Source organism: Canis aureus, chromosome 22 (genome assembly GCF_053574225.1).
Source record: "Canis aureus isolate CA01 chromosome 22, VMU_Caureus_v.1.0, whole genome shotgun sequence".
NCBI lineage: Eukaryota > Metazoa > Chordata > Mammalia > Carnivora > Canidae > Canis > Canis aureus.
Window position 1 is genome coordinate 19,923,556 of NC_135632.1, and position 22,156 is coordinate 19,945,711.

At 39.6% G+C, this 22,156-nt stretch overlaps 1 protein-coding gene and 1 non-coding gene across 2 annotated transcripts in view; one reads left to right on the forward strand and one right to left on the reverse strand.

The window, feature by feature from the left end:
• PCCB (propionyl-CoA carboxylase subunit beta) overlaps nt 1-22,156 on the reverse strand; it is a 101,710-nt gene that overhangs the window by 63,259 nt on the left and 16,295 nt on the right. The window contains exon 6 of the mRNA XM_077865027.1: nt 15,211-15,321. Within this exon, the coding sequence (XP_077721153.1) occupies nt 15,211-15,321 (111 nt within the window). The remainder of the gene's footprint in view (nt 1-15,210; nt 15,322-22,156) is intronic.
• On the forward strand, nt 7,283-7,344 carry LOC144294457 (U7 small nuclear RNA). The gene has a single exon (XR_013361832.1). It is a non-coding gene; the product is annotated as a U7 small nuclear RNA (small nuclear RNA).

Sequence of the window (22,156 nt, forward strand, 5' to 3'; positions counted from 1 at the left end):
AGTAGGAAAGAATTTTTTTTTTTTTTTTTCACTAAAAGGCTCTAGGTCAACTAGGTAACTTTCTTGAAAAAAAAAAAAGAAAAGAAAAGAAACTAGCTTCTATTTCATACTATGTATAAACTTCAATTCCAACAAGATTTAAACGTAAGTGTAGAAAGGTAAAATTTTTTTTTTAATAAATGAATTTTTTATTGGTGTTCAATTTACCAACATACAGAATAACACCCAGTGCTCATCCCGTCAAGTGCCCCCCTCAGTGCCCGTGACCCATTCACCCCCACCCCCGCCCTCCTCCCCTTCCACCACCCCTAGTGAAAGGTAAAATTAAAATAATAAAGCTTTTATAAAATAGAAATGATCTTCATGACTTTGGGGGTTGAAAAAAGTTTAACTAAGACACACTACCCATAAAGTATACATTTCACTTTGGTTCTCCCATCAAAAGGGCACAGAAGCCAGCTTAAAAGACTCCTCACTGGCTAAGTGGGCTCCCTGCATGGAGCCTGCTTCTTCCTCTGCGTCTCTCTCTCTCACTGTGTGCCTATCATAAATAAATAAAAGTTAAAAAAAAGAGTATAAAAAGAGGTGGAGGAGGGGCAAGATGGGTGGAGGAGGGGCAAAATGGCAGAAGAGTAGGGTCCCCAAATCACCTGTCCCCACCAAATTACCTAGATAACCTTCAAATTATCCTGAAAATCTACAAATTCGGCCTGAGATTTAAAGAGAGCCCAGCTGGAATGCTACAGTGAGAAGAGTTCGCCCTTCTATCAAGGTAGGAAGACGGGGGAAAAAGAAATAAAGAAACAAAAGTCCTCCAAGGGGGAGGAGCCCCACGAGGAGCCGGGCTGAGGCCGGGGAGAGTGTCCCCAGGACAGGAAAGCTCCGTCCCGGAGATTCAGGACCTGCACCAACCTTCCCGGGCAGAAAGGGGCTCGCAGGGAGTTGGAGCCCGGGGGATGCCCTCGGGCTCCCTGGGACACTACCAGAGCAACTGCGCCCCGGGAGAGTGCGCCGAGCTCCCTAAGGGCTGCAGCGTGCACGGCGGGAGCCAGAGCAGCTTGGAGGGGCTCGGGGGGCGACTCCGCGGAGGGGACTGCGGGGCGGGAGCGCGAATCCAACAGCGCTGACCCGGAGTACAATGCACTGGGACACAGCCCAGGATCCAGCCTCCCCCCCGGGACAGGCAGAGGCCCGGAGGGCCCAGGACAGCAAGGACGCTCCTGCCCCGAGCTGAGCAGATCAGCAGCCCCGCCCCGGAGCCTCCAGGTCCTGCAGACGGAGAGCTCCAGAGCTACTGCGGGAGCTGAATCCAGGGCTGCAGAGCTGGCCCCGCCACTGGGGTTGTTCCTCCTGGGGCCTCACGGGGTAAACAACCCCCACTGAGCCCTGCACCAGGCAGGGGGCAGAGCAGCTCCCCCAAGTGCTCACACCTGATAATCAGCAAAACAGGCCCCTCCCCCAGAAGACCAGCTAGACGGACAAGTTCCAGGGGAAGTCAAGGGACTTAAAGTATACAGAATCAGAAATAATCCCCCGTTTTTTTTTTTCCTCTCCTTTTTTTTTTTCTTTCTTTTTGATTTCTAATTGCTTCCCCCACCCTTTTTCTCACCTTTCTTTCTTTTTCTTTTTTTCTTCTCTTTTTTCCTTCTTTTCTTTTTTCTTTTATCTTTTTCTCTTTTCTTTCCTTCTCTCTCTTTTTCTCCTTTTCCCAATACAACTTGTTTTTGGCCACTCTGCACTGAGCAAAATGACTAGAAGGAAAACCTCACCTCAAAAGAAAGAATCAGAAACACTCCTCTCCCACAGAATTACAAAATCTGGATTACAATTCAATGTCAGAAAGCCAGTTCAGAAGCACTATTATACACCTACTGGTGGCTCTAGAAAAAAGCATAAAGGACTCAAGAGACTTCATGACTGCAGAATTTAGATCCAATCAGGCAGAAATTAAAAATCAATTGAATGAGATGCAATCCAAACTAGAAGTCCTAACGACGAGGGTTAACGAGGTGGAAGGACGAGTGAGTGACATGGAAGACAAGTTGATAGCAAAGAGGGAAACTGAGGAAAAGAGACAATTAAAAGATCATGAAGATTAAGGGAAATAACAGCCTGAGGAAGAAAAACATACGTTTAATTGGGGTTCCCGAGGGCGCCGAAAGAGACAGAGGGCCAGAATATGTATTTGAACAAATCATAGCTGAAAACTTTCCTAATCTGGGAAGGGAAACAGGCATTCAGATCCAGGAAATAGAGAGATCCCCCCCTAAATTCAATAAAAACTGTCCAACACCTCGACATTTAATAGTGAAGCTTGCAAATTCCAAAGATAAAGAGAAGATCCTTAAAGCAGCAAGAGACAAGAAATCCCTGACCTTTATGGGGAGGAGCATTAGGGTAACAGCAGACCTCTCCACAGCGACCTGGCAGACCAGAAAGGGCTGGCAGGATATATTCAGGGTCCTAAATGAGAAGAACATGCAACCAAGAATACTTTATCCAGCAAGGCTCTCATTCAAAATGGAAGGAGAGATAAAGAGCTTCCAAGACAGGCAGGAACTGAAAGAATATGTGACCTCCAAACCAGCTCTACAAGAAATTTTAAGGGGGACTCCTAAAATTCCCCTGTAAGAAGAAGTTCAGTGAAACAGTCCACAAAAACAAGGACTGAATAGATATCATGATGACACTAACTCATATCTGTCGATAATAACTCTGAACGTGAACGGGCTTAATGACCCCATCAAAAGGCGCAGGGTTTCAGACTGGATAAAAAAGCAGGACCCATCTATTTGCTGTCTACAAGAGACTCATTTTAGACATAAGGACACCTACAACCTGAAAATAAAAGGTTGGAGAACCATTTACCATTCGAATGGTCCTCAAAAGAAAGGAGGGGTAGCCATCCTTATATCAAATAAACTAAAATTTACCCCGAAGACTGTAGTGAGTGATGAAGAGGGACACTATATCATACTTAAAGGATCTATCCAACAAAAGAACTTAACAATCCTCAATATATATGCCCCGAATGTGGGAGCTCCCAAATATTTAAATTAATTAATAACCAAAATGAAGAAATACTTAGATAATAATACACGTATACTTGATGACTTCAATGTAGCTCTTTCTAACTCGATAGGTCTTCTAAGCACAACATCTCCAAAGAAACGAGAGCATTAAATGATACTCTGGACCAGATGGATTTCACAGATATCTACAGAACTTTACATCCAAACTCAACTGAATACACATTCTTCTCAAGTGCACATGGAACTTTCTCCAGAATAGACCACATACTGGGTCACAAATCGGGTCTGAACCAATACCAAAAGATTGGGATCGTCCCCTGCATATTCTCAGACCATAATGCCTTGAAATTAGAACTAAATCACAACAAGAAGTTTGGAAGGACTTCAAACACGTGGAGGTTAAGGACCATCCTGCTAAAAGATGAAAGGGTCAACCAGGAAATTAAGGAAGAATTAAAAAGATTCATGGAAACTAATGAGAATGAAGATACAACCGTTCAAAATCTTTGGGATGCAGCAAAAGCAGTCCTGAGGGGGAAATACATCGCAATACAAGCATCCATTCAAAAACTGGAAAGAACTCAAATACAAAAGCTAACCTTACACCTAAAGGAGCTAGAGAAAAAACAGCAGACAGATCCTACACCCAGCAGAAGAAGAGAGTTAATTAAGATTCGAGCAGAACTCAACGAAATCGAGACCAGAAGAACTGTGGAACAGATCAACAAAACCAGGAGTTGGTTCTTTGAAAGAATTAATAAGATAGATAAACCATTAGCCAGCCTTATTAAAAAGAAGAGAGAGAAGACTCAAATTAATAAAATCATGAATGAGAAAGGAGAGATCACTACCAACACCAAGGAAATACAAACGATTTTAAAAACATATTATGAACAGCTATATGCCAATAAATTAGGCAATCTAGAAGAAATGGACGCTTTCCTGGAAAGCCACAAACTACCAAAACTGGAACAGGAAGAAATAGAAAACCTGAACAGACCAATAACCAGGGAGGAAATTGAAGCAGTCATCAAAAACCTCCCAAGACACAAAAGTCCAGGGCCAAATGGCTTCCCAGGGAAATTCGATCAAACGTTTAAAGAAAAAGAAAAAAAAAAAAAAAAAACGTTTAAAGAAGAAACCATACCTATTCTACTAAAGCTGTTTGGAAAGATAGAAAGAGATGGAGTACTTCCAAATTCGTTCTATGAGGCCAGCATCACCTTAATTCCAAAACCAGACAAAGACCCCACCAAAAAGGAGAATTACAGACCAAGATCCCTCATGAACATGGATGCAAAAATTCTCAACAACATACTAGCCAATAGGATCCAACAGCACATTAAGAAAATTATTCACCACGACCAAGTAGGATTTATTCCCGGGACACAAGGCTGGTTCAACACTCGTAAAACAATCAATGTGATTCATCGTATCAGCAAGAGAAAAACCAAGAACCATATGATCCTCTCATTAGATGCAGAGAAAGCATTTGACAAAATACAGCATCCATTCCTGATCAAAACTCTTCAGAGTGTAGGGATAGAGGGAAGTTTCCTCGACATCTTAAAAGCCATCTACGAAAAGCCCACAGCAAATATCATTCTCAATGGAGAATCACTGGGAGCCTTTCCCCTAAGATCAGGAACAAGACAGGGATGTCCACTCTCACCACTGCTATTCAACATAGTATTGGAAGTCCTAGCCTCAACAATCAGACAACAAAAAGACATTAAAGGCATTCAAAAGCCTCCACCCCAAGATTGCTAGAACTCATACAGCAATTTGGTAGCGTGGCAGGATACAAAAATCAATGCCCAGAAATCAATGGCATTTCTATACACTAACAATGAGGCTGAAGAAAGAGAAATTAAGGAGTCAATCCCATTTACAATTGCACCCAAAAGCATAAGATACCTAGGAATAAACCTCACCAAAGAGGTAAAGGATCTATACCCTCAAAACTATAGAACACTTCTGAAAGAAATTGAGGAAGACACAAAGAGATGGAAAATTATTCCATGCTCATGGATTGGCAGAATTAATATTGTGAAAATGTCAATGTTACCCAGGGCAATTTATTTTTTTTTTTTTAATTTTATTTATTTATTTATTTATGATAGTCACAGAGAGAGAGAGAGAGAGAGAGGCAGAGACACAGGCAGAGGGAGAAGCAGGCTCCATGCACCAGGAGCCTGATGTGGGATTCGATCCCGGGTCTCCAGGATTGCGCCCTGGGCCAAAGGCAGGCACCAAACCGCTGCGCCACCCAGGGATCCCATTTTTTTTTTTTTTTTTTTTTTTTTTTTTTTACCCAGGGCAATTTACACGTTTAATGCAATCCCTATCAAAATACCATGGACTTTCTTCAGAGAGTTAGAACAAATTATTTTAAGATTTGTGTGGAATCAGAAAAGACCCCGAATAGCCAGGGGAATTTTAAAAAAGAAAACCATATCTGGGGGCATCACAATGCCAGATTTCAGCTTGTACTACAAAGCTGTGGTCATCAAGACAGTGTGGTACTGGCACAAAAACAGACACATAGATCAATGGAACAGAATAGAGAACCCAGAAGTGGACCCTGAACTTTATGGCCAACTAATATTCGATAAAGGAGGAAAGACTATCCACTGCAAGAAAGACAGTCTCTTCAATAAATGGTGCTGGGAACATTGGACATCCACATGCAGAAGAATGAAACTAGACCACTCTCTTTCACCATACACAAAGATAAATTCAAAATGGATGAAAGATCTAAATGTGAGACAAGATTCCATCAAAATCCTAGAGGAGAACACAGGCAACACCCTTTTTGAACTTGGCCACAGTAACTTCTTGCAAGATACATCCACGAAGGCAAAAGAAACAAAAGCAAAAATGAACTATTGGGACTTAATCAAGATAAGAAGCTTTTGCACAGCAAAGGATACAGTCAACAAAACTCAAAGACAACCTACAGAATGGGAGAAGATTATTGCAAATGACATATCAGATAAAGGGCTAGTTTTCCAAGATCTATAAAGAACTTCTTAAACTCAACACCAAAGAAACAAACAATCCAATCATGAAATGGGCAAAAGACATGAAGAGAACTCTCACAGAGGAAGACATAGACATGGCCAACATGCACATGAGAAAATGCTCTGCATCACTTGCCATCAGGGAAATACAAATCAAAACCACAATGAGACACCACCTCACCCAGTGAGAATGGGGAAAATTAACAAGGCAGGAAACCACAAGTGTTGGAGAGGATGCGGAGAAAAGGGAACCCTTTTACACTGTTGGTGGGAATGTGAACTGGGGCAGCCACTCTGGAAAACTGTGTGGAGGTCCCTCAAAGAGTTAAAAATAGACCTGCCCTACGACCCAGCAATTGCACTGTTGGGGATTTACCCCAAAGATTCAGATTCAATGAAACTTTGGGACACCTGCACCCCGATGTTTATGGCAGCAATGTCCACAATAGCCAAATTGTGGAAGGAGCCTCAGTGTCCTTCGAAAGATGAATGGATAAAGAAGATGTGGTTTATGTATACAATGGAATATTACTCAGCGATTAGAAACGACAAATACCCACCATTTGCTTCAAAGTGGATGGAACTGGAGGGTACTATGCTGAGTGAAGTAAGTCAATCGGAGAAGGACAAACAGTATATGTTCTCATTCATTTGGGGAATATAAATAATAGTGAAAGGGAATATAGGGGAATGGAGAAGAAATGTCTGGGAAATATCAGAAAGGGAGACAGAACATAAAGACTCCTAACTCTGGGAAACGAACTGGGGGTAGTGGAAGGGGAGGAGGGCAGGGGTTGGGGGTGAGTGGGTGATGGGCACTGAGGGGGACACTTGACAGGATGACCACTGGGTGTTATTCTGTATGTTGATAAATTGAACACCAATAAAAATTATTTTATTTAAAAAAAAGAGTATAAAAAGACACCCAACATCCCTAGTTATTTGGGAAATATAAATGAAAACTAAGATGAACTACTACTTCACATCCATTAGGATGGCTATTCTCAAGAAACTCAAAATAATAAGTGTTGATGATGATATAGAGAAACCAGAACCCTTGTGCATTGCTGGGAGAAATGTAAGATGGAGCAGCCACTGTGGAAAATAGTATAGGAAAACAGTAGGATGCTTCCTAAAAATATTAAAGAGAAGTAACATTTGACCCAGTAATTCCACTCCTAGGTGTATGCCTTAACAAACTAAAACAGAGATTCAAATAGATACTTGGAGTGTTACAGCTCTTTTAGAATTTGTCTAGCAGGTTTTCCGGTCCTCACCGGAAAACCTCCCCACGGAAAAAAAAAAAAAAAAACAAATAGATACTTGTGCACTATATTTGTTGTAGTATTATTTGCAATAGCCAAAGGTGAAAACAGCTCAAGTGTTCACTGACAGATGAATAGATATGTAATGCGGTATATACATACAAGGGATATTAATCAGCATTAAAAAGGAAGGCAATCCTGACACATATTACAACATGGGTGAAATCTGAAAACATTATGCTAACTGAAATAAGCCAGTCACAAATGGACAAATAGTGTATGATTCCACAGATTCATAGAGACAGAACAGTGCTAGGAGTAGTGGGGAATGGTAAGCTAGTGTTTAATAAGTACATAGTGTCAGCTGGGATACATGAAAAAGTTCTGGAGATAGATGGTGGTGATGGTTGCACAAAAATGTAAAAGTACCTAACGCCACAGAACTACAACTGCAATTTACCATTTCAAACTTTTTTTGTACATTTTACTACCACTTTTTTTAAAGTACTACATCATTGCTAAACTTCTTGAATTTAACAACTGACTGTAAAAAAACACCTGAATTCTTAAGAAATATACCCTGAAGCATTAAGTGTAAAGAGACATGATATACATAATCCACTCACAAATGGTTAAGAACTCTGCAAATTGGAGATTTCAAAATAAAGACTTTTCAAAAACTCTGTGCAAAAGGTAGCACTAAGAGGAGGAAAACTGCAAATCACAGTGTGGGAGAAGACAGGTGCAACATCCAACTGATAGCCAGAATATACAAAGAACTCCTAAAAACAAGGGAAAAAACCACTATTTTTAAAATAGGCAATATAGATAAACAGGCATACCACAAAACAAGAAACATATGAAAAGGTGCCAAACCTCATTAGTCATGGAAATGCAATAAGAAACCATATCACATGTGAATTGGCATAATTAAATTATATTTTAAAAAGTGCTGGCAAGGATGTGAAACAAGTGAAGTTGTCATGCACTGCAAAAAGAAGTGTAAATTGCTGCAACCTCTTTAATGAACAGTTAAGCATTACTTAAAAAAGCTGAAGATATGGGATCCCTGGGTGGCGCAGTGGTTTGGCGCCTGCCTTTGGCCCAGGGCGCGATCCTGGAGACCCGGGATCGAATCCCATGTCGGGCTCCTGGTGCATGGAGCCTGCTTCTCCCTCTGCCTGTGTCTCTGCCTCTCTCTCTCTCTCTCTCTGTGACTATCATAAAAAAAATTTTTAAAAAAGCTGAAGATATGTACATCCTATGACATAACTATGCCCTTACCCTCAGAACCTAAAACAAAGGTAAAGGTATAAAAACGCTTAGAACAGCATCAATAGCAATGACAAAAATCTTTAAACACAAATGGTGGTAGAATGGATGAATGTGTTAAGATAATTTACTACAGAGCTATTAAAATGAATGAACTGTATTTACAAAGAACATGGATAAATCTTAAAAACATAATGAGTCACAGCCATGCACAAAAAAAATCAACAAAAGAATAAATATTATAGGATTTTTCCTTACATTAAGGGTCAAAATAGGTGACACTAAATCATAGCTTTTAACTGTAAAGCAAAGCAAATACAAATAATACCATAAAAGTTGAGATCATAAAATATTCTGGATAGGATGAATGAAGGCAATAGTGATTGGGAAAGGTAATGGGAGCAGGGCTCCTGGAGGCCATTTCTTGAACACAATGTTATTTACACAGATTTGCACTTAATTTTTGCCAAACTGTACATATTTTACATACTTCCTTGAGTATGAGACAATTAACAGTGCTTCAAAATTTCTAAATTAAATGAGAGGAGGCAAAGACAGAATCAGGGAGACCAGTCAGGATACTGCAATTATCCAGGTGGGATGCTTGGATCAAAATGGTAGCAGTGTAAGTAGTAAGAAGTATGCAGCAATTTGATTTTAGATTACATCCTAAAGTAGAGTGAATATGATATGGAACTGAATTTAACATGTGACAAAAAAGGGGAGTTAAAATAGTGCAATGTTTTTACCCGAGCCACTGGAAGTCTGGACTTACCATTTATTGAGATGGGAAAGGCTTACAGGAAAGCACTCTAGAAAAGGCATGTAAGAGACCGAAACCTACTAACGTCCAAATGGAAACACTGGTAGGCAACTGAATGTGTAATCCTAGATAGAGTTCAGGAGTGTTCCATCCCAAAGACACAGATTTGAGAGCTGTCAGCCCATAGATGGATATTTAAAGTCTTGAGATGGGATAAGAAAATCACCCAAGGAAGGAGAGAAGAGCTAGAGGAAGAAAACCAAAATGATGGTGCTTCAAAGTTTCAAAGGAAGGAGTGATCAGTAGGTCAAAAGTTGAAAGGTCAAGTAAGATGATGACTGAGAAATGTCAACTGGTTTTAGTAATGCTGGAACCTTTGACGTTTTTGATACAAAAAACTGACATTATGGGTGACCCTGAATAGAATAATATCCATTTCATCAGAAACTAAATATCCAAGCATATTCACATCTATTTCTCAATTCTGTTCCCCTGATCTCTTTATTTACAGATTGATGACACAGTTTGTTATTTCACTTTATATTTTATCATCTGGCATAACTAATGAGAAAACATACAAAAAAACAAAAAAACAAAAAAAACACTGAAATCAGTAGCATTTCTATACACTAATAAAATACCTAAAAAAGCCAGTCCATTCACAAAAGCATCAAACATAACAAAATATTACAAATGAATTTAACAAAGGAGGTGAAAGATCTATACATTGAAAACTATAAAACTTTGATGAAAGACACTAAAGATAGGGCAGCCCCGGTGGCTCAGCAGTTTAGTGCCGCCTTCAGCCCAGGGTGTGAACCTGGAGACCCGGGATCCAGTCCCACGTTGGGCTCCCTGCATGGAGCCTGCTTCTCCCTCTGCGTCTCTGCCTCTCTCTCTCCCTGTGTCTCTCATGAATAAATAAATTAAAAATCTTAAAAAAAAAAAAAAATGGCGGATTTCCTTCTTTGCCACGACTGAATATTGTATGTGTGTTGCATTTTCTTTATCCATTCATCTGTTTTTTGGACACTTAGATTGTTTTTGTATTTTGGCTTTTGTAAATAGTACTGTAGTGAACAGGGGAGTGCAAATATCCTTTGAGATCCTGATTTCATTCCTTTTTAAAAATTTTTAATTCTAGTGTAGTTGATATACAGTAGTATCTTAGTTTCAGGTGTATAATATAGTGACTCCAGCAATTACTCAGTTCTCTTCAAGATAAGTGCACTCTTAATCCCCTTCACCTATTTCACCCATCTCCCACCCGCATCCCCTCTGGTAACTATCTGTTCCTTATAGTTTACAGTCTGTTTTTTTGGTTTGTCTTTTTTTCCCTTTGTTGATTTGTTTCTTAAATTCCACATATGAGTGAAATCACATTATTTGTCTTTCTCTGACTGGCTTATTTCACTTAGCATTATACTCTAACTCTACCCATGTTGTTGCAAATAGCAAGATTCCATTCTTTTTTATGGCTGAATAACATTCCTGTGTGTTATGTGTATCACATCTTGTTTATCCATTCATCAATCATGGACACTTGGGCTGCTTCCATAATTTGGCTATTATAGATAATGCTGCAATAAACATAGGAGTGGGGATCCCTGGGTGGCGCAGCGGTTTGGCGCCTGCCTTTGGCCCAGGGCGCGATCCTGGAGACCCGGGATCGAATCCCACATCAGACTCCTGGTGCATGGAGCCTGCTTGTCCCTCTGCCTATGTCTCTGCCTCTCTCTCTCTCTGTGACTATCATAAATAAATAAAAATTAAAAAAAAAAAAAAAGATCTCCTTTAAAAAAATAAAAAAAATAAAATAAACATAGGAGTGCATGTATCCCTTTGAATTAGTGTTTTGGTATTCTTTGGTAGTATGATTACTGGATCATAGGGTATTTAAAAAAATTTTTTTGAGGAACCTCCTTACTGTTTTCCATAGTGGCTGCACCAGTTTGCATTCCTTCCAACAGTGAGTGCATGAGGGTTCCTTTATCTCCACAACCTTGCCAACCCTTGTTTCTTGTGTTATTGATTTCAGCCATTTTGACAGGCGTGAGGTGATATTTCATTATAGTTGATATGCTTTTCCTTGATGATGAGTGATGTTGAGTTTCTTTTTTTTTTTTTTTTTTTTGAGTTTCTTTTCATGTGTCTGTTAGCCATCTGTGTGTCTTCTTTGGAGATATGTCTGTTAATGTCTTCTCATTTTTTGTTTGGGTTGTTTTGGGGGTGAATTGTTCCAGTTCTTTATATATTTTGGTTACTAGCCCTTTATCAGATAGGTCATTTGCAAGTATCTTCTCTCATTTAGCAGGTTGTCTTTTAGTTTTGTTGATGATTTCCTTTGATATAGATCCAAAAGTGGGACTGTTGGATCATATGATAATTCTGTTTTTAATTTTTGAGGAACTTCCCTACTGTTTTCCATAGTCATAGTATCAATTTACATTCCTACCAATGGTGCACAAGAGTTCCCTTTTCTTCACATTCTTGCCAACACTTAATTTCTTGTCTTTTTGATGATAGGCATTCTAACAGGTTGAGGTGATAGTTTTTGGTTTTGATTTACATCTCCCTGATAATTAATGATGTTGCATATCTTTTCATACACTTGTTGACCATTTTCTTTGGAAAAATGTCTTTTGAGATCCTCTGTTCAATAAAATTTTTTCCTAGCCTTATTGATAAAATCGTCATGTAATGCTTTGTAAGTTTAAGGTGTACAATATAACTTGATACATGCATATATTGTGAAATATTTATCACAATAAGGTTAACACATTTTTCATCTCAGATAATTACCATTTTAGATTTTTGTTGTAGTAGTTATTGAGTTGTAAGAACTCTCTATTTTTGATACTAACCCCTTTTCAGATATATGATTTGCAAATATTTTCCCTTATTCAGTAGGTTGCCTTTTCATTTTTGTTGATTTTCTTTTGCTGTGCAGAAGCCTTTTAGTTTGATGTCCTACTTGTTAATTTTTGCTTTTGTTGTTTGTGCTTTTGGTGTCATATCCATAAAATTGTTGCCAAGATCAGTATGAAGGAGCATTTTCCCTATGTTTTCTTTTTTTAAGATTAAAACAAATTTTTTAAAGATTTTATTTGAGAGAGAGGGAGAGAGAGCCAAGCAGGGGAGGGGGCAGAGGGAGAAGCAGAAGCAGGCTCCCTGCTCTAGAGCCTGATGTGGGGCTTGATCCCAGGACCCTGAGATCATGTCCTGAGCCAAAGGCGGGTGCTTAACTGACTAAACCACCCAGGTGCCCCTTATGTTTTCTTTTAAGAGTTTTATGGCTTCAGGTCTTTAAGTCTTTAATCTATTTTGTGTTAATTTTTGTGACTGGTCAAATATATGAGTCTCATTGCATTCTTTTCCTGGTAGTGATCCCATTTCTGAAAATCCTTTATTGAAGAGACTTAGCATTTCCTCATGGAATATTCTTGCCAATATTCAAATACTGACAGTATATATGAGAGTTTACTTCTGGTCTCTTGATTCTGTTCTGTTGGTTTGTATGTCTGTTTTTATGCCAGTAGTATGCTGTTTTGATTATTATAACTTTGTAGTGGAGTTTGCGATCAGAAAGTATGGTATCTCCAACTTTATTCATCTTTGTCAGGATTGTTTTGGCTATTCAGGACTTTTTGTGGTTCTATACAAAATTTAGGTTTTTTTTTTTTGTTTTTTGGTTTTTTTTTTTTGTCAAAAATGCCACTGGAATTTTGAAAAGAATTACATTGAATATATAGGTAGCTTTGGGTAGTATGGACATTTTAACATTATTCTTATCCAGGAACATGGGATCTCTTCCATTTATTTTTGTCATCTTCAGGGTCTTTCTTTTGTTTTTTTAAAGATTTTATTTATTCATGAGAGACACAGAAAGAAAGACCTGAACTGAAGGCAGACACTTAACCAACTGAGCCACTCAGGCACCTCGGTCTTTCTCTTTCTGATTTTTATTTTTATTTCACTTAGCACATGCATTTACGCATGGGTAATAATTAGTCATGAGTGAAATGCTCTCAAGGTCCATCCATGTTGTCACAAATGGCAGGATTTGGGGATCCCTGGGTAGCTCAATGTTTTAGCCCCTGCCTTCAGCCCAGGGTGTGATCCTGGAGTCCTGGGATTGAGTCCTACGTCGGGCTCCCTGCATGGAACCTGCTTCTCCCTCTGCCTATGTCTCTGCCTCTCTCTCTCTCTCTCTCTCTCTCTCTCTCTCTCTGTGGTCTCTCATGAATAAATAAATGTGTCCCTCTGTAGCTCTCTTTCAAATAAATAAATAAAATCTTAAAGAAGAAAAGAGAGGTAGAAAGACAGATAATGATCTCACTTATGTGTGGAATCTAAAAAGCTAAACTCATAAAAATAGAATAGAATGGTGGTTACCAGGGGTTGGGGACCAGATGAAATGTGAGGTCCTGGTGAATGGTGTAAACTTTCAGCTGTAAGATGAATAAGTTCTGGGGATCTCATGTACAACACAGTGATTCTTATTGTTAATGCTATATTATATAATTAACAATTACTAGGAGAATAGCTCTTAAATGTTCTTGCCATGAAAACAGAAATGGTAATTATTTAAGGTAACAAAATGTTTTAGTATTTTTGATTTAAAAAAAAAAAATAAAACCCACCCCTGTTGAACATATAGGTGGCTTTCAGTCTGTCACAAAGAACAGGATATCTGGATCAAAGGGTAAGCACTTTTCAAAATTTCTCAATTCGTACTGCCAAACTATTCTCAAGGAAAAGGTGCTCCCTATTTACATTCCCTGTTTACAGTGTTCTCATATTGGAGGATTTTTACCTAACCCCCCCTCCAAATAGGTCTTAGCACTTATTGATTATTATTAAACATATTTTATGAAGAAAAGACTAATTTTCTTAAAAAGTATCAAATAATAAACCATGTATAAATACAAGTAGGCTTCATTTAAAATGAGAAATCTACCAAAATTATGTACTAATTGTGTGCTTAAAGATGAAGCACCTCTCAAAATGAAGTTAGAGATCAGATTTACCATTATAGACAATATGTAATGAAAAAGCAAACAGCTGAAGAAATAAAGGTGGGACATAAGAAACTAGATTACAAAAAAGACTCTCATGAGAAACGTTTTTTTAGGGGGAGGGGAAAGAGAGAAAATAGGAGGGTTTGGGGAGGGGCAGCAGGAGAGAGAGAGAGAGAATCCCAAGCAAGCTCCATGCCCAGCACAGAGTGCAACACGGGGCTTGATCCTACAAACTCAGCTGAAATCAAGTTAGACACAACCAACTGAGCCACTCAGGTGCCCCCATTAGAAACTTTTTCAATAGGGGCAGCCCGGGTGGCTCAGCGGTTTAGCGCCGCCTTCAGCCCAGGGCGTGATCCTGGAAACCCTGGGATCGAGTCCCATGTCAGGCTCCCTGCATGGAGCCTGCTTCTCCCTCTGCCTGTGTCTCTGCCTCTTGCTCATATTCTCTTTCTCTCTCTCTCTCTCTCTCTCTCTCTCATAAATAAATAAAAATATTTTAAAAAATAATTTAAGAAACTTTTTTAATAGGATTCAGTAAATGATCATCTGTCTGGGCAGAAGACAGAATCCTTTGATTACTTGAAAATCATTTGCAATTCAAATAGACAAGTAAAATCACCCACCAATGAAGTACACAAGCACGTTCTGCCACACAAGTCCCACAAGCTACAGATTTCATGCCAAAACATTCTCTCCGCTAAGACCTTATCATTACTATGCTGAGAGCAGTGATAATGCAGATAACCAGATCTAGGTCAGGAACTATTTTTATTGTAGGTGAGTTACTGCACAACTCTCAAAGGGCAGGAAAAACAGGCCCTTCTTTCTTACCTTTACCATGAATGTGAAATCAGTTAGAGCAGGGGAATACACAGCCCCACCAGCACATGGGCCCATGATCAGAGAAATCTGAGGGATAACTCCAGATGCCAGGACGTTCCTCTGCCAAAAGAGAAAGGCAAGGCATGTGGTTACAGAGGTGTTCAAGGCACTACATACAGAAAGATAAAGGCAATAATAAAATTACATTGGGCTTTTAGTCACAGAAATTCTATGCTGGAGGCAAGAAAACTAATCAGTACAGGTTCTTCCAGAATTACATATGCAAGTTCTCCCCATAACAGGTGGCATAGTTGGCATATTACTTTGTGTGGCAAATACTCTCTCTCTCCTCCTTGGAAGTAGTTTCTCAAAAACTCCATCAGGACATAAGCTCAGAGAGACTGTTCTCTCTCACCTCAGCTCCAAACACACCTCAGGCCAAGCACCCTTATCTCCTCAAAGCTGGCTAACACAATGAATGAAAACCCTAGGCAGAATATACAAGGCCAACACTTACCCTGGAGCTGTGACCTCTATTTAGTGTCCCTTCACACCCACCACAGAGGGTACCCAGCAAGGCAAGGCCAAGAGGCAAGTGCTACTTTCTCTGAGTCTTCAATGTCTGCCCACCTCTAGGCAGGGCATATGAGGAAAGGGAGGTAGCAGAAGCCACAATGGCTCCATGGGGACAGAGCTATGGGAAGGGTCACCTCCCGGGAAAGAAAAAAATGGGGGCTGGAAGTCCCAGGCAAGATGATAAAGTCCGATGACTCCTTGCCCAACCCCCAACTTTTTTCCTTCCCTTAGGTTCCATCAGCGTAAGAGAAGTATGTCCACTTTTAGCCATGTCTTGGCTCTGAGCCCAATTTCTAAAAATCATGGAACATAGCTGAGGACACTACAAAAGCCATCTGTAGAGGATTCTGGGAAGATGGCAGAGTAGGAAGCACCAGGAATCTGCCCTCACTTAGACAACAGCACTGACATAATCTGTCTGGTAAAACTTTTTGAAATTCTAGAGTCTACTAAAGGCTTCCAACTCCCAGCAGAAAATCTGAGAATAAACTGTGGCTAATTTCCATCAATTTTAGCTCTTAGCACAACAGCAGCTACTCATCTGCTGCCCCCTAGACACAAGGCAGGCAGCTGTACATATATATTCCTAGAGCAGCTTACATAGAGCTTTCAGGAGCCAGGGTAGGTGAAAAGCACTCTGTCCTCCGAATGTGAGGGATCACCCACTGCTGATTCTGGTTACAAAGATATAGAGAGGCAGGCAGCCATTTTTATTGTACCTCCTCATCCCATTGTTGCAAGCCCCTGCCCCTCCAGTTCAATATCACTAATTATTAGGGAAATATAAATCATAACTAGAATGAGGTACCACAACACAAACAGTGGGATGGCTACTACCAAACAGAAAATAATGTCAGGGAGAATGTGGAGAAACTGAACTTTTGCATACTGCTGATGGGAATGTAAACTGGTATAGTCACTGTGGAAAACAGCACAGAGGTTTCTCAAAAACTTAAAAATTATCATGTGATCCAGAAATTCCACTTATTAGTTTCCATTCTTTTTGGTTTATGCCAAATCTCAAAGAGATATCTTACACTGACATTCAAAGCAACATAACTCACAACAACTGAAACACAAAAACAACCCAAGTACCCATCAATGGAAGAATGAATAAGCAAAATGTGGTTTGTACAGTGGAATATTATTTAGTCTTAAAAAGGAAAAACTTCCTGTCACGTTACAACATTGATAAACCATGAAGACCTTAAGCAAAGTGAAATAAGCCATTCACAAAAACACAAATTAATACAATAGGATTCCATGCAAGCTGGTACAGCCACTCTGGAAAACAATACAGAGGTTCCTCAAAAAGTTAAAAATAGAACTACCCTATGACCAAACAATCGCACTACTAAGGGTTTACCCAAATATACAAATGTTATCTGAAGGGGCACCTGCACCCCAATGTTCATGCAGTAATGTCCACAATAGCCAAATGACGGAAAGAGCCCAGATGATCATCGACAGATAAATGGATAAAGAACATATGGTATATATAGGATCGATGGAATATTACTCAGCCATAAAAAATGGAAATCTTGGGATCCCTGGGTGGCGCAGCGGTTTAGCGCCTGCCTTTGGCCCAGGGCGCGATCCTGGAGACCCGGGATCGAATCCCACGTCGGGCTCCCGGTGCATGGAGCCTGCTTCTCCCTCTGCCTGTGTCTCTGCCTCTCTCTCTCTCTCTCTCTCTCTCTGTATGACTATCATAAATAAATAAATTTAAAAAAATTAAAAAAAAAAAAATGGAAATCTTGGGCAGCCCAGGTGGCCCAGCAGTTTAGCGCCACCTTCAGCCTGGGGTGTGATCCCGGGGTTCCAGCATCGAGTCCCATGTCGGGCTCCCACAGAGCCTGCTTCTCCCTTTTCCTGTCTGTCTCTCTCTCTCTCTCTCTGTCATGAATAAATAAATAAACTCTTTTTTAAAAATGGAAATCTTGACATCTGCAATGGTGTGGACAGAACTAGAGGGTATTGTGCTAATAAGCAAAATAAGTCAATCAGGGAAAGACAATTATCATATGATCTCACTTACATGTGGAATTTAAGAAACAAAACAGAGGAGCATAGAGGAAGGGAGAGAAAAGTAAAACAAGACAAAATCAGAGAAGGAGACAAATCATAAGAGGCCCTTAATCATAGTAAACAAACCAAAAGTTGCTGCAGGGGAGGGGGTGGAGGGATGGTATAAACTGCATGATGGACATTATGGAAGACACATGATGTAATGAGCACTGGGTATTAAATAAGACTGATGAATCACTGAACTCTACCTCTGAAACTATTCATGAGAAACAGAGAGACAGAGAGAGACAGAGAGGCAGAGACACAGGCAGAGGGAGAAGCGGGCTCCATGCAGGGAGCCTGACATGGGACTCGATCCTGGGTCTCCAGGATCACGCCCTGGGCTGAAGGCAGCGCTAAACCACTGGGCCACTGGGGCTGCCCACTACCTCTGAAACTGATAATACATTATTTGTTGATTAATTGAATTAAATGTTTAAAAAAAAAAAAAGACCCCAAAAAAAGGATTTTTTTCTAAAAAGAGGTGGCAGATAAAATATTTCAAGAAATAAAAAATAAAAAAAAAAAAAAAAATATTTCAAGAAATAATGGCTGAAAACTTCCCAGATTTGATGAAAGATATGAACATATACATCCAAGAATCTCAATAAATTCCATGAAAGCAGATGAACTCAGTTTACACCACTCACATTATATTCAAACTACTGAAACCTAAACACAAGGAAAGAATGTGAGGGCAGCAAGAAAGAAGCAACTTGTCACATACAAGAGATCTTCAATAAAATTAACATCTGATTTCTCATCAAAAATCAGAGTCCAATGGGATATTTAACGGTTTTGAAAAGGAAAAAGAAAAGTATCAAATACAACCAGCAAAACTATCCTTCAAGAAAAAAAAAAAAAAAAAAAAAAAATCAAGACAATTCCCAACAAAAGCTGCAGAAGGTTGTTTAATAGTACACATGCCATACAAGAAATGCTACAGGTCCTCTAGACTGAAATAGAAGGACTACAGTAAGCTGAGTGAAGTAAGTCAGTCGGAGAAGGACAAACATTATATGTTCTCATTCATTTGGGGAGTATAAATAATAGTGAAAGGGAATATAAGGGAAGGGAGAAGAAATGTGTGGGAAATATCAGAAATGGAGACAGAACGTAAAGACTGCTAAGTCTGGGGAATGAACTAGGGGTGGTAGAAGGGGAGGAGGGCGGGGGGTGGGAGTGAATGGGTGACGGGCACTGGGGGTTATTCTGTATGTTGGTAAATTGAACACCAATAAAAAATAAATTAAAATAATAATAATAATAATAAAATTTTTAAAAAGGACTACAGTAAGTACCTTGATGCCATGAGAAATAAACACTAGTAAATGGAATTTCCTAAGTAGACATAAAAGACAGTTTTATTACAGTACTTTGGTTTTGTTTGTAATCTCTCTCTTTTTCCCCATGGTATTTAAAAAGCAAATGCACAGGGGCACCTGGGTGGCTCAGTGGTTGAATCTGCCTTTTGCTCAGATCATGATCCCAGAGTCCCGGGATCAGGTCTCACAGAGACTCCCCACAGGGAGCCTGCCCCCCGCTCTGCCTATGTCTCTGCCTCTCTGCCTATCTCATGAATAAATAAAATCTTTAAAAAAAAAAAAAAAAGGGATCCCTGGGTGGCGCAGCGGTTTGGCGCCTGCCTTTGGCCCAGGGCGCGATCCTGGAGACCCGGGATCGAATCCCACATCGGGCTCCCGGTGCATGGAGCCTGCTTCTCCCTCTGCCTGTGTCTCTGCCTCTCTCTCTCTCTCTCTCTCTGTGACTATCATAAATAAATAAATAAAAAATATTTTAAAAAAAAAAAAAAAAAAAAGCAAATGCACAAATCTGTTAACGGGTACACAATGTATAAAGATATAATCTATGAAAACAACATCATAGAGGAAGAATGGAAATGTATACAAGCAGAACTTCTGTATACTATTGAAGTTAAGCAGGTACTATTCAAAACAAATTGCTGTAAATTTAAGATAATAATTGTAATCCCCTAGGTAACCACTGGGGGGAAATGATGAAAATGAAAGAAGTGAATCAAAATGACACACTTAAAAAAATCACAATACTTAAAAAAGCACTAATGGAGGAACAGATGAACAAAAATGTGTAACACAGAAATTTGGTAAATAGCAGAAATAAATCCTTTATTAGTAATCACATTAAATGTAAATGGGTTAAATACCTCTATTAATATAGATTAGATTTAAAAATCCAGTTTTTGAAGGTAATATAGGAAGAACCCCAACTCCCCTCCTCCCATAGCCATACTGTGTCTATAGCTACATACTGAACAATGTCCTCTAAAAAAAATAAAAATAAAAACCTTAAAGGCTGAATGAGTGACAACTATACAAAAGAAAAACACATCAAGGCTGTTATGAGAGGCTGGGACAGACTATCACATGAACCCCATCCCTGGCACGGGAAGGAATACAAAACCTGGACCTTCTCCCTCAGAGGTAAAGAGTTAGAGCCCCAAACTGGGAATCCTAGATTTTTAAGATAAACACCTGGGGAATCCAATGCAGGGCTTGATCCCACGACCCTGGGACCATGACCTGAGCCAAAGGCAGACGCTCAACCGACTTAGCCACCCAGGCATCCCAACAAGGTTGTTTCTTTAATCTGACAACAAAAGCAAAAACAAACAAGTAGGACTATATCAAATTAAAAGGCTTCTACACAGCAAAGGAAACCAACAAAAAGGGATGCCTCAGTGGCTCAGTGGTTAAGCGCCTGCCTTCAGCCCAGGGCGTGATTCCAAGATTGAGTCCCACATCGGGCTCCCTGCATGGAGCTTGCTTCTTCCTCTGCCTATGTCTCTGCCTGTCTCTCTCTCTCTCTCTCTCGCTCTCTATCTCTCATGAATAAATAAATAAAATCTGGGGATCCCTGGGTGGCTCAGCAGTTTAGCACCTGCCTGGAGTCCCAGGATCAAGTCCCACGTCAGGCTCCCGGCATGGAACCTACTTCTCCCTCTGCCTGTGTCTTTGCCTCTCTCTCTCTCTCTCTCTCTCTCTCTGTCTATCATGAATAAATAAATAAAATCTTTAAAAAAAATTAAAAACAAATAAATAAATTCTAAAAAAAAAAAAAGCCAACAAAAAGTAAAGGCAACCTACCAAATAGAAGATATTTGCAAGTCATATCTGATAAGGGGCTAATATCCAATATATATAAAAAAACTCCCACAACTCAATAGAAAAAAAGTCCAATTAAAACATGGAGAGATCTGAATAGACATTTTTCCAAAGAAGACATACAGATGGCCAATAAGCACAAGAGAAGATACCCAACTTCACAAATCAGAGAAATGCAAATCAAAACCACAATGAGGTATTATTCCACTCCTGTTAGAATGCCTATGTCAAAAAGACAAGAATTTACAAGTGTTGGTAAGAGTATGCCAAAAAGGAAACCCTTGTGTACCATTGGTGGTAATGTAAATTGGTGCAGCTGCAATGGAAAACACTATGGAGGTTCCTCAAAAAATTAAAACTAGAGCTATCGTAAGATCCAGCAATTCAACTACTGGGTATCTGTCGAAGGAAAATGAAAACACTAAAAATATATATAAATAAATAAAAAAAAAGAAAATGAAACACTAATTTGGAAAGATATCTGCACCCCCATGTTCATTGTAGCATTATTTATAGTAGCCAAGATAAGAAGACAACCTAAGTGTCTATCAATGGATGAATAGATAAACTGTGGTACATATACATATGTGCTGGAATACTATTCTGCCATAAAAAAAGAAACCTTGCATTTGCAACAACATGGATGGACCTTGAAGGCGTTATTCTAAATGAAATGTCAGATAAAGACAGACAAATACTGTATCAGGTATATGTGGAACCTAAAAGAATACATGTTTTTCAAGAAGCTTGTAGACAGAGAAAAGATGGGAAGGGAGGAGACAGGGAAACTTTTTGGGAAGTGCTTTTTAAGTTTAAATAAATTGAATAAAAAATTAAAAATTAAGTTAAGGGATCCCTGGGTGGCGCAGCGGTTTGGCGCCTGCCTTTGGCCCGGGGCGCAATCCTGGAGACCCGGGATCGAATCCCACATCGGGCTCTCGGTGCATGGAGCCTGCTTCTCCCTCTGCCTGTGTCTCTGCCTCTCTCTCTCTCTCACTGTGTGCCTATCATAAATTTAAAAAAAATTAAGTTAAATAAAAATGTCTATATTTTCCCACAGGAACTTCAGTTTACAGATGAGGACAAAGAAATGTTTAAATAAAAAAAGGAAAAAGATAGAAAAAGGTTTTATGCAAAAAGTAACTAAAACAAATCCAGGGTGGGGCTCT